Source organism: Halichoeres trimaculatus, unplaced genomic scaffold, assembly GCF_033239565.1.
Source record: "Halichoeres trimaculatus isolate MK-OKI-2021-1 unplaced genomic scaffold, fHalTri1.1 fHalTri1_scaffold_20, whole genome shotgun sequence".
Taxonomy (NCBI): Eukaryota; Metazoa; Chordata; class Actinopteri; order Labriformes; family Labridae; genus Halichoeres; species Halichoeres trimaculatus.
In genome coordinates, this window is record NW_027437198.1 from 26,699,679 (window position 1) to 26,712,391 (window position 12,713).

Sequence of the window (12,713 nt, forward strand, 5' to 3'; positions counted from 1 at the left end):
TCTAACTGCTTACTTTTCAAAAATACTTTTACTTTTACTTTTAATACTTAAGTAGATTTTATTATAAGTACAATAAAAATCTGCTACTTCAAGACTTTTACTCAAGTAGTATTCTAAAAGGTGACTTTAACTTTTACCGAAGTAGTTTTATGGTAACACACTTGTACTTTTACTCAAGTGCCGCTTCCAAGTACTTTTCCAAGACTACTGCTTACTAGAGGTAGGAGAAAAAATCAAAATACAATATATCAGGATTTTTTTTTTTACAAAATCAAATTCTTCTTTGTCAAATTATCTTTTTTAAAAAAAAAAAAAATTCTTCATTTCAGTCTTTGTTTATTAACTGGTTTGGATAAGAGTTCCCACTTTTCTCCAGCAGGGGGCGAAATGTTTCTCTTTAACTCATGTGAAGTGCGTTTTATGGGAAAATATGGCTCCTGGTTTAGTCTGTGGACATTATCATCATCATTTATCTTTTTCACATGGTCTGGTGTTAAAAAAGAAAACTAAAAATCACAAAATCACAGATATCGAAGAATCACAATTTAAATCAAATCCACCAGGGGGCATAGCTGGCTGTGGAAACGCAGCAAGACCAGACTTAACTGAGCCAACCCAAACCAAACTGTACTGATCTAAACCGGACTACTTGGTTATAGGTACCGAGAGAATTCCATTTGTAGTTCCAGGAACCAATTCATACAAAATATAGCGGTACCATATTTAGGTACCTGAAAACAGAGAAGGTGATTTTTTCCATGTTCGACATGAACACAGCATTACAAGTTTATATATTACATCCATATCATTTCTGTGCGCCACGTTTACGTCGACGTCTGCACCACCTGGAGGCTGATTTGGTTTCACTTTTGTCCAACAGGAAGCGGTAGAGATCCATACCTTCTGCTGGAGCACTGTGCTGCTTTCCTCTTTTTTTACGCGGCTATAAATCTGATCATTTTGGGCTCTGGCTCAAAATATGAACAACAAAATAATCTGCAATAAAAATAGTCGTAAGCAGTGGTCGTAAAATCTGCTAGAGAGCAGAGGGAAACGTCCACATTATGACAACCTTCAAACATCCTTGTTATAACCTGCACGCCGAGCCCGGCTCTGGCTGTGATTACCTCTGCGCACACTCCTCCACAGAGCTCCAGTTATCCAACAAGGTCAAACATTAGACGGCAACTCCTTGCTGCTGAAATTATGACCACTGAGTGACTCTCCACAACAATAACAAGGCAGAGGGTTTTGTTCCAGCGCTGCCGTTTCCCGGCCTCCTCCTCTCCTCCTCAAACCAGTCCATCTCTACACTTTCTCTGCTCGTAATCTCAGGAAATCTCAGCACAGCGCTCATATCTCTCCTTCCTGTCGAGTTACTCCATCGCTCTCAGGTGATGCTTCAAACCTGCCAATGCGGCGCTGCGTTCGAGGCCCTGCGTCCACATTAACGCCTCGGCCTGAGGAGATGGATGCCATCAAGGCGATCGATTAAGAGATGAAAACATGCACAGAAGAGGTCAGCGTCAGGGGAAAACACAGATGACCTTTTCATACCCTGCTCCTTTAATACTTCATGGCGCTGGGTTTGGGCTCATGCATGAATTTCACATGCAAGGAAGTGGATCCAGTTAGAGCAAATCCGTCCTCAAAGCGAGGCTGGACCAGCGGATAAAGCCGGCCAGTATCTGCTTCCCAGCCGGTTATAAGTCATTACATGATTATTAGTGGGCGATAATGCTGGGATTGGTTTCCTTGTCAGGAGGAGAGCTCCTGGTGGGGGAAATTATGAGGGGATGGAAAGTGATGCTGCAGAGACTCGCATTAGCATGGCGCAGACTGCACCCAGGAGGATGTGCAGACTGACGATGGAGACCGACAAACTGTCAGAGGATGTGATGAAGCTCTAAATGTTGACTGGGAGCAGAGATGGAAATCTAAATTGCAGCCGAGCCCTGAGGCAGCGCGGGAATATTTGATGTTTTAATTCAAGAAGTTATTTGAAATCTCCCGATACGGTTTGATAAATCAACCTTCAGCCTGAACTCAGAGAAGGGAAGAGGGAAGAGGAAGGACGGGAAGATGGAGAAGGAGTCTTCAGAGACCAGGACCAGAATGAGATGAGGGATATTTGGATTCAGTCGGGAGCAGAAGGAGGCTAATCTGCCAAAAATCATCAGAGCCTGCGCTGCCTGCTTTGTATTCCTGCCTGAGCATCTTTGGAATGAGAATCAGAAGTGATGGGAGGAGAACGTAGGAGGAAATGGTCTGTGTGAGGAGAAAGAAGACTATTACTGCTCTTTCTGGCGCCGCACAAACACCACAGCCATCTTTATTCCCTCTAACTCGACTCCTTTCTTCCTCTGAAGTAGTTTAGGGAACACCTGCCTCCCTCTGCCCGCTGCTTCCTGGTTCAGCATCCTTCCAGGAACGAGTCCTGAGCCCAGATGTGGGTTAAACCCAGCTCCTTGAGACGCTACAGAAAGTGACATGAATAACTGATTCATCCCTGAGCTTTAACCTGCTTTTTAATGTTTAATATCACCACAACAACACGCCTATGTTACTGAATCCATCCTGCGGTGAGGAGAATGGTGCAACATGATCTGCACGTCCTATGTTTAGACCGCTGCTGGTCCGTGCACAGGAAGGAAGCACATGTATCTGAATGTGACACCGTGCGCCCCATTTCTACAGAATATTAAAAACAGAGTGTGTGCAAGCTGCTATTTCAGGTAAGACGCAACACCAGGTGAGGCTCAGGAAGATTTCAGATCTCTTTGTTCCACAGGAATAAAACAGCGTTTGATTCTGGAGGTGAAACAGCTGAGAACAGAGGAGAGGATGCACTCAGAGAGGAGTGTCTGACACTTTTCAATGTCAGGAAATCAACACTTTATACTAACAGTGTGTCGCTTTAGAGCAGGGGTCTGACACCTTTACTTTAATAGGAGCCATTTAGCCTCAGCTCACCTGGATTAAAGTCATTCAGGAGCCATAAAATCTACTTTATCTTCATAATAAAAACTGAACAGCGCCTGAAACTCTATGCAAAGATAAAATCTAGTGAATAATTATCTAAACCAGTAGTTTTTTGAATAAACGGAACTGAATATGTGATATCTTAGACTTTAATTTTTAATAAACTTGTAAAAATTTTAAACAATTTAAAAAAATTTGCAAAAAAATTTAAAATTTTTAAATGAAAAAAATAGCATGAAAATAGCAATGTCAAAAAATTTGCAGTTTTATTAAAAAAATGAAATTTAAAAATTGTATAAAAATATAAATTTGCAATATTTCCAGAAAACAAAAATCAAAATTTTCCTGAAAATTAAAAAAAAAATAATCAAAAATTAGCAAAAGTTCCAAAAAAAAAATTCAAATTTTTTCAAAAAAAAAAAAAGTCAAAAATTTGCAAATGTTTCCAAAAAATCCCCAAAATTTAAAATTGTTAAAATTTGAACAATTTTCAAATTTTTTCTTGCCACATATCAATAATATAAAATAGTAAATTAAAAAAATGCCAACATTTTAAATGTAAAAAATTGGCAAATATTAAAAAAAATGAAATTCAAAATGTTATAGAATTTTTTTTTAATTGCAAACTAAAAAAGAAATAAAAAATGCAAAAAATTAAACCATTTGAAATTTAATAGATGTGAAAAAGTTCCAAAACTTAAAAAAAAATTGTTGAATTTTGTGACATATATTGAAAACTTCACTTAACTCATAAGTTTTTTTTTTTGCTAATGTCTTCCTACATAAAAAGCCATTGAATTAATCCAGCACGTTGTCAGTTTAATGAATCCATCCACACAGAATTAAAATCAGTATTTTCTTCCAGATGAGTCTTTTTGTAGATGTAGTTATCTTCCCAGGGCTGAGATTGAGGTTAGCCACAGGTGCATGGAAAGTTGGTGGGCTGTTGATGTTGTAGGAGGTGAAGTAGAGCGGTGGCAGGCTTTATTGACAGATGGGATGAAGATTTAGTTCAACTAAATGTTAACACAGGATTTTATTTAGTGTCAGTGTCTTTAATCATCAATACCCTCTGGAAGAAGCCACTGAAAAGGAGTCAAACGACCACATGAGGCTCCAGAGCCACAGGTTGAAGACCCTTGCTTTAGAGCTGTGTCTAATTAAACCAAATGGAAATGAAAGAGAAAATGATATGCACACTTTTTTAAATTTACATGGCAGTTTTACAATTAGCAACCCGAGGATTCATAAAGTGATGATTTAATCCAGCCAAAGACACACTGAGCGTTCCTCGTTCTGGAGAACTGACAGCCACGGGCTAGTTGGGCCTCAGGGGCACCTATTTTATAATTTAGCAAAATAAAAACGGCTCCATTATCTACTCTGGCTAACACCCCGGTGCAAATGAAACCATTTCTTAATTTAAGTGCTGCAGTTTCATGTTCGGAGAAAAAGGGATGAGTTTTTTAAAGACTAAAACGGAAAAAACAGGGACTGATTATATTTGCATAAAATTTTGGATTCTGGAGCCAAGAAATGTTTTTTTTTTTTCTACCATATTTTAATACTTAACTCATTATTTTTTAGGTTTCAACAAACAGATGCCAGCTTTAAACCAAGGAGTTATCAGGAGCTCATTTTAATGAAGTTTTCATAAAAAGCAAAAACAGAAATGCAGAATTTCCACAGCCATGAAGTGCAGAGATGTTTTTTTCTGTCTTTGCCTCACGCTCCCTGTGGTTTATGATCTGTTTTCTTTTCTCGACACACAGAAGATGTTTTTATGACTCACGAGCCAAAGCTTTAAAGAGCTCTGATGCTCGTCCGACAGGTCGCTGCGGACTGACTGCAGCTCTGTGAGGAAAAGCAGGATAATGGACTAAACGTTGGCCTCGTAGACCCACCACGGACTCACTCTGGGATCGTGTTGAACAAGCTGTGATGGAGTCATCTTATCCCCATTGTAAACCACTAAGGTACCGCCAGGAACAAACAGGAAGTGACCGTACCTGACAGCTTTTATTTGTATTAAATAACTTAATGCTTTAACGCTGTGACGGGGAGCCCTAACCCACTCCACACTGACTCCAGGAGCTGTAGCCAGCCTGAGGGGTCTGTGGATCTGCTCTAACTGGAAGATAAATGAGTGTTTAGTTAAGCAGAAAGGGAGAAATGTCAATGTGTGGCTGCAACGACCAATACTGACTCAACACCTTTGAACTTTGTGACCAAAACAGACTCGAGGCGTTTAAAGCAGAATAAAAACTCATTCAGGGCTCGAGGCCACAGATTTTTTCTGAATCATTAGATCACAGCGTTAAATACATCAAAAACACTTTTATCTCATTTTCTTACACAACTGGCAGAAAGAAAACCATAAAACAGCTGTGACTGAAAAACCACATAAGGGGCTTTGCTAGCCCCTTTTCTGAAAATCTCTCCTCAAGCTACGCACATCTCCAGAACAGAATGATGCTTTCACGTCTGTTGTTGTGTCCGAAATCACTCACTCATACCCTCCTCACTACTCTCTATATAGTGAATTAGATGCAGTGGACTATATATTCCACCCAATCAGCTAAATTTAAGCAACATTTCGGACACAGTGACGTAATTACTCTGGGGTCGTTCATGAAAGCTGGGAATTTGCAGTTCAAATTTTTCTCAAACACTGCAAAACGGTGTTGATTTCAGTTAACACTAATATTATACTAAGCATATTCTTGACAACAGTCAAATATAATGAAACATTGTTTGCACATTATTTTTTTAAATAAATAAACCATACATGTGCGCGGAACTGATGCTGTGTTTGAGAATTCCAAGGTCCAGTGAATGCATCGTCTGTGATTGACAGTTCAGCGGCTAACATCCGTGTTGTTTGTTTCTCTGCTCAAAGTTGTGAAACACGCGGTCCGAGAGTCAAACAGAGAGTTCAGTATTATTCTCTGACAGTTTTTAAAGTTGTTTCATGTAATCAGCCATTCCCTCTATTTCAACCGCAATGCATGATGGTATACATTGCTAATATAGCGAGCATTGCTAACACACTACTTTTCAAAATGCATTGTGGGATACGTTGAGTGGACTATATGGAGAATGATCATGCTCAATCAGATTTCTGACAGCACTACAAAATGTCGTATTCACTATATAGTGCACTATGAAGTGGATAGGGAATGATTTCGGACACAGCCTGGCAGTTTGTTTGTTTATAGTAAAGTTACCATGGTAACGGAACACTTGGGCTGCAGGTTACTTCCTGAAGGGGCGGGGTAAACCTGAGCTCATTTGCATATTCTGTTCCAGAGGATGAAACAGAGAAATGCAGTGAAATTGGGGGGGGGGGGGGGGGGGGGGGTTAGCATGCCTGAATTTATGATCGTACTGTTTTTTTATTTTTTTTATTTTTTTTTATTTACCACAAACATGATTTGGGGACTTCAAATTTCTAAAAAAATTTACATTTTTAATTTTACATTTTTTTTAATATTATATTTTACCTTAAAGTTGAAGGGATGTGAGCTCTCAGGGCCACCGTAGAAATCATAAGTTTGGTTAAAAAGTGGGAGACTACCTCTTAGATCAGGAGTGTTGGCGGCCTGTCAGCTCTCCTGATTGGTCGGTCAGTTTGAAATAATGAACTAATGTATGAGACAGAATGACAAAGATGAAAACTTAAGACATTTTCTCCATTATTTTGTTTATTTTAGTTAGTTTTGCAAACACACGTAAGAATTTTAGTTAGTTATCACTTTAAGTAAAGCCTTGTATTTATTTTTTATTTACACTTTTTTTTTTCTTAACCATAATAACCTTGACATGTGAACACTTGCACGTCTGAGGTATTTTTTTTTTTTTCAAAAAAAAAAAAAAAAAGATTATTTCAAAATGATACAAAAGAAATAACCTGTTTTGTTTGCCAGTGTTTGCTGCAGACAAACTTGATAATAATAGTAAAATATTAAGCAAATAAAATAACTAGAGTTAGTGTAGAGCTCTGATGAATCGAAATGTTTTTGAGAATATCTTTTCTACGTTTCAGCCTTGATGTTTGTCGGAGCATTCATCCCAGTGTGTGACTTTAACATTTAATATTAACGTTATTGTTCTTGAGAGACTGAAAGATCGTGGGTCTTCAAAGCAGTAGAAAGAGCTCAATATTTCTTTCTTTCTGTTTTTGCATAAAAAGGTCAAACTGTAATTAAACCGGAGCAGGATTTTCTCTTTATTCCATCACAGGCTGAAACACAGCAACGAGTAAAACATCCTCCTCTGCGGACGTGATGGGGGCGTGAAAACAAGAAGCTCTGATGAATGAAGGTAATACTTAAACTCCTGAATCATTAACGACCTTGAGAGCGTCATCCTGGAGTGATAGCACAAACTAACACAGAGTCCTGAACGAGACGTAAACAGTCCAGCTCTGCAGAGATCTGTTATCATCAAACCATCTCCATCCTCTGTGCATTAAGCAGAGTCTGTATCTGCACACTTTCATGTGGATGCATGTATGTAATCCTGAGTTGTGGCGCTTTTTTTAGCTTTTACAACCTGCGGGTTCGAGGACGCTGCTGACATATGGACCAGCCTGCTGGAGACGTCTGGCTTCTTCCTGTCTCTCAGTTATTATGATCTCAGCCCCGTTTATTCCTGCAAAGGTCGCCCAGAGCGTCTGGATCTGTGTGACACGTTACCGCTTTGTTCGGCAGGTTTGAAATCACATCAGCTCCCAGCAGGGTCAATTACTTCTGGAAATGTCCACAAAACATGCAGCTCGTCTGCCGTAAAACATTGCATCATCACCAGCCAATCACGAGGCAGCATCGTGTGGCTTTGTGTGATACAAACCTCGGCGTGAAGCAGGTGCACGGTGCAAAAGAGAGAGTACACACGCGCGGAGCTGCACACGCCTGCACGGGCTGTGGATGAGAAAGAGATGATGGTTTCCTCTGTTACCTGATCCCTGATAGACAAAGAGGAGGGAACAATGTGGTTCAACTGAGGCTGTGTCCTCCTGCACGTTAGATAAACATCCAGCGGGCACATGATGATGACCTGGCGCCGTCCACCTGTCGTCTGAGCAGAAAGGATGAACCCACCAGGAGCCATCAGCTGCTTTTCAAACTCAGGATACGACCCAAGCAGACAAACGTTTTTCTGCTTTTTCCCTGAATCCCATCTTCATGAGGCTGACATCAGCTGGAAACCAAGTTTCATGATGTAAACATGAATAAATCATGTCTAACTGAACCCACAAAAAGACTTCCTGAATCAGTTTTCATCGTGTCAGGGACAAATCAGAGTTTCTCACATCACATGATTCGATTTAAACGTAACGCAGGAAGAAGCAGCAGGTCTTCGTCAAAATGGAGCTGGATCGTCCACACCTACAGCTCGCCGTTACTCTGCTTTAAAGCTCCAACATTCAGCTGCTGCAGGACTCCGTCAGATCCAGCTCCACCAGAGCGGATCAGACAGACATGTGCAGACATAAATCACAGCTGACCACGCGCCGTAACACGGAGAAATAAATCTACCCTGATGTGCGGCTGCAGAGCGTAATAAGCAGGGTTACACCGGCTTTCTGCTCAGCTCTGCTCCGTCTATTCTTTACGGTTTAGCCCGGCAGTGTGAACTGGTGCCGCTCTAATGGGCTTATAAAGATGCTCCGTGCTCGATGATGGCCACTTATTAAATCAGCAAATGTAGCTGTTATACTTCTTTACAGCCCGCCTTGGCACAGAGACGCCTGAGTTTGGACACTTCTGGCTCACTCATGGAGCTGAAACGTTAGCATGGCTCAGGGCGGAGATCTTAAAACTCTGAACACATTTCTACAACAATCAGAGAAACTTCATCCACATTTTTCTGCCTGATCAATGTCGTTTTTTCCAAAAAAGGTACTGATTCCTCCTCTTTTACAGGGATGAACAATATTGGATGTTTTGCCGACATGTGATACGCCAAAATTTTACAACTCATTCAGCCAATTGGCAATACCATTATTTTTTTCCACACACCTTATTACTGAGATCATAAACTTCCTCCTGTATTGGAAGCAGCGTACAGTATTATGGGGCATACTCTTATAACGTTCAGTATGTATTATTCATTTCTTCTACAAAATAAGAAAAAATAGTTAATATTATAAATTATTGATGAATAAAATAATTTAATTTTAATAAATACTTATTAAAAATACTCAATAAAAAAACTTAATAATATAAATTATTTATTTTTAAAATAAACTCATTAAAAAAAACCTTAATACAAAAAATTAATATTATAAATTATTTATAAATAAAATTATTTATTTTAAAAATATACTTAAAAAATACTTAATAAAAATATCAATATCATAAATTATTTATAAATAAAATTATTTATTTTAAAAATATACTTAAAAAAAACTTTATAAAAATATCGATATTATAAATTATTTATAAATAGAAATACTTATTTTTAAAATATACTTATTTAAAATACTAATTAGGGGTGTAAAAATTATTAAATTATAATATCAAGATTTTTTGTAAAAAAAAAAAAAAAATTCCTTTTTTTTCCAAGTTTTAGTCCTTTATTTCAGTTTCAGTTGGAAAAAAGTTGAGATGTCAGATCCCCTGAATAAATCCTAAAATCTGAGTCATATGTGATGTTCATTTTTGGGAAATTATGGCTCCAGATAAAATCTGTAGACCCCATCATTCAACTTTTTCACTTGGTCTGATTTAAAAAAAAATTAAACTAAAAATCACAAAAATCAGAAATATCCAAGAATTGCAATATAAATCAAATAATCGCCCCAAAAATCGTAAAAATTGGGAGAAAAACATCATTCCAGCCCTTCTTATCAATGTATATTTGTTTATGACAATTACTTTCAAACACTTTAATACCAAGAGATAAATCCTGCTTAAAACTTGGATGACGCTCTTCCTGAGACGATCGTAACAAAACTCACAGCCACAGCAAATCTGGTCATTTTCACATTTGACAGAGTGAGTAAACTGCACAAAACTGAAATCTCATCAAGTGTTTTGTTTCATTTTAAATAAAATGCCGAGATGTCCAGGTGGTTGAGCCGTTTTGGTGGTGGCTACCAAGTTAGAAGAAATCAAAAAATCTTCCACCCTACCAACTTTTAAATCGCGTCTTAAAACTCATTTTAATTCTTTGGCTTTTAACTCAGCATGAGAGTTGTTGATCTCTGTCCTTTTATGTCTTTAATGGTCTTAACCCTTTTGTTTCTATGACTCTTATTGGTTTCTATGTGTTGTTCCAATTATTTTATTTGTTTTATTGATGTTCTTATTTGTTTTTTTTACTGTGCAGCACTTTGGGAAACTTTATTGTTTTTAAAATATGCTGTAAGGAAGAATTTTAACTTACTACAAGCAATTCAGACCTCATTTTTGTCTTTAAGTAACTTGAAATGAGACATTTTCCTGAACTGGTCAGGTGAATGTGGCTCAGATTGAGTCTAAAAAGACATTTTCTACTGAAAAAAAGACAAAAACACTTGATAAGATTTCAGTTTTTGCAGTGTAAACGTAACTTCAGCTCACAGGGAACATGAGGGAAGAGTGTAAAGTCAGCAACATGTACCGTACAGATTGATCTTTAAACTCAAATTTAACTTAAAACAGGAGCTAAATATGTGACGACTCAATCTGCACGGTGCAAACAAATCCACAAAAAGCGCAAAAACTAGAAACAGCTTCAGCCCCTAATCAGAACTTTTCTACACTGCATAGATCTATGAGCTGCAAACACTGTAACAAAGAGGTGCAAACAGCAAAGCAATATAAAACGACAAAAGGCTGTGCATTTAATCATACCGATATTATCCTGCATCCCTAAAAAATCCAAAACCTGAGCCTCCAACCGATGAGACTCTGACAACAGAGTTCAAACATCAACCTGAAGAAATGAAAACTGACATCTTCCAAAGGCCATCCTGCAAAAAAAACATAAATCAGAACAAAACTGACCAGACAAGTTCAGGGCATCAGCGTCTGACAGCAAACACAGCCTGAGGAGGAGCTGGGGAGGAGCTGAGGAGGAGCTGAGGAGCAAAGATCTTCCTTCAGACTCAGAGAGCACTCCTTCTTACCTCCCCATCTACGAGCTCTCTGTCCTGTCAAACTTCCTCTCATCCTCTCGTCCTCTCGTCCTCTGTCCTGTCCCCCTTTCACCCACAGAGGGAGGAGGCACAGGTGAGGAGGGAGGAGTCAGGGAGGTCTTTACGCCTCAGCTCCTGTCTGCCAGTCCCTGGAGAGCTGGCACATTTTCCCTGAGATCTCTCTGACTTTAACCTTCGCGCCCTTTGCTCTCTGCTTTTCTAAACGCTGACACTCCCTCGCAGCAAAGCGGAGGAGTCGAACTACGTTTCCCTCTGAGCTGAGCGCAGAGATCGTCCGTTTGTTTCAGCGGGACGTTAAAAAACATGCAACTGGTTTTTCTCTGAGTGGAGATAAAGATATGATGAGAAAGATGAAGGAAAAGGAGGAAGGGAGCAGAGACGGCATCAGAAGAAGGAGTTGACCCACCCAATCATCCGTTTATAACACACACTCACACACACACACACACAGAGACGCCTCGTCCGCTCATTAACCATCACATCCACTCATCCTGTCGTTTACAGTTTACTGCTTTCTCTTCGTTTTCCTGCACACACACCCTTCAGAGCGCGCTGCTCCCCAGAGGTCATCCATGTGGCTCACACACACACACACACCGGCTCACAATTCACACATTCTGCTCTCTACACACACAAAATCTCCCACCACACACCCACCAGCACCACCTGCTACACTGGTGGTGCTACCAGCCCCCTCCCATCCCCGCCGCTCCCTCTGCCTCCGCCCCAGTGCTCCCAGCACCTCCAGCACCTCCCGCTCAGCCTCCCTGACTGGGAGCCCGCTGCCCATTAACCGCTGCTCCCTCCTCTCCAGCAGCCCTCCGCCCAACCCCCCATCCTCCGCCTCCACGGAGAGTAACACCACACGGCAGCAGCGGCGGTGAAACCTGCCACACACGTATGCAGAGAGAAAAAGGTTGACATGCCTTGGGATGGTGCATTGCCCATGCTGCGACACGGACCGCTGCAGCTGAAAGTGATCGCGTTTCCTGTTCCCCCTCCTCTTTTTTTTCTTCCTCTCTCCTCCTCCCTCCTCCGGTCCCTTCGCTTTCTGCTCTTCACAAAGCGCACGGTTGCTCCTTCCTTGTGGCGGCTCCCCACGCTCCTATTCGCTCCTCTCCTTCTGCCGTCCTCCTTCCCTTTGTCTCGCCCGCGCGCTGGCTTTCTCTACCCTCCGCTGGAACCTCCTTCGCAGAGATGGCTGTGGTCCAGCGGCAGCGGCGCTCCTGACAGCACTGCGCGTGTGTGATCGCGAGCACGTGTGTGTGTGTGTGTGTGAGAGAGGGAGAGATAGGGGCGGACTCTTCTGCACTGAGCGCCGTGGAGACTGAGCATGCCGGTGCAGAGATGCTCGGCGCACAGCGAAGAATGAGGCACAGTTTCTGCCCGTGATGAATTCACACTCTCCCTCCCTCACCCGCTTGCTCACTCCATGCCTTATTTCTCCTCTATTACACATTTTCTCCCCCCTCCTCCCCCCTCCCTCTTAAAGACATAGGCGGCACGCTGCATTGCTGCACGCCTAGGGCACATCTCATGATATGGAAATCAGGAGGAGTCTAGGGACGGGGTCCTGCGTGGGGCT

The 12,713-nt window shown here is 40.8% G+C and overlaps 1 protein-coding gene across 8 annotated transcripts in view; it reads right to left on the bottom strand.

Annotated features, from left to right (window-relative positions):
- Positions 1 to 12,510, bottom strand: part of srcin1a (SRC kinase signaling inhibitor 1a) — a 153,043-nt gene extending 140,533 nt beyond the window's left edge. For 6 of the 8 annotated variants that reach the window (XM_074696007.1, XM_074696010.1, XM_074696005.1 and 3 more), the window contains exon 1: positions 12,055 to 12,506. In XM_074696007.1, the coding sequence (XP_074552108.1) occupies positions 12,055 to 12,076 (22 nt within the window). In that variant the 5' untranslated portion in view covers positions 12,077 to 12,506. Of the gene's footprint in view, positions 1 to 12,054 lie in introns of all 8 variants that reach the window. The other 2 variants (XM_074696009.1, XM_074696004.1) reach the window with 2 other exon arrangements.
- Between the last annotated feature and the right edge of the window lie 203 nt (positions 12,511 to 12,713).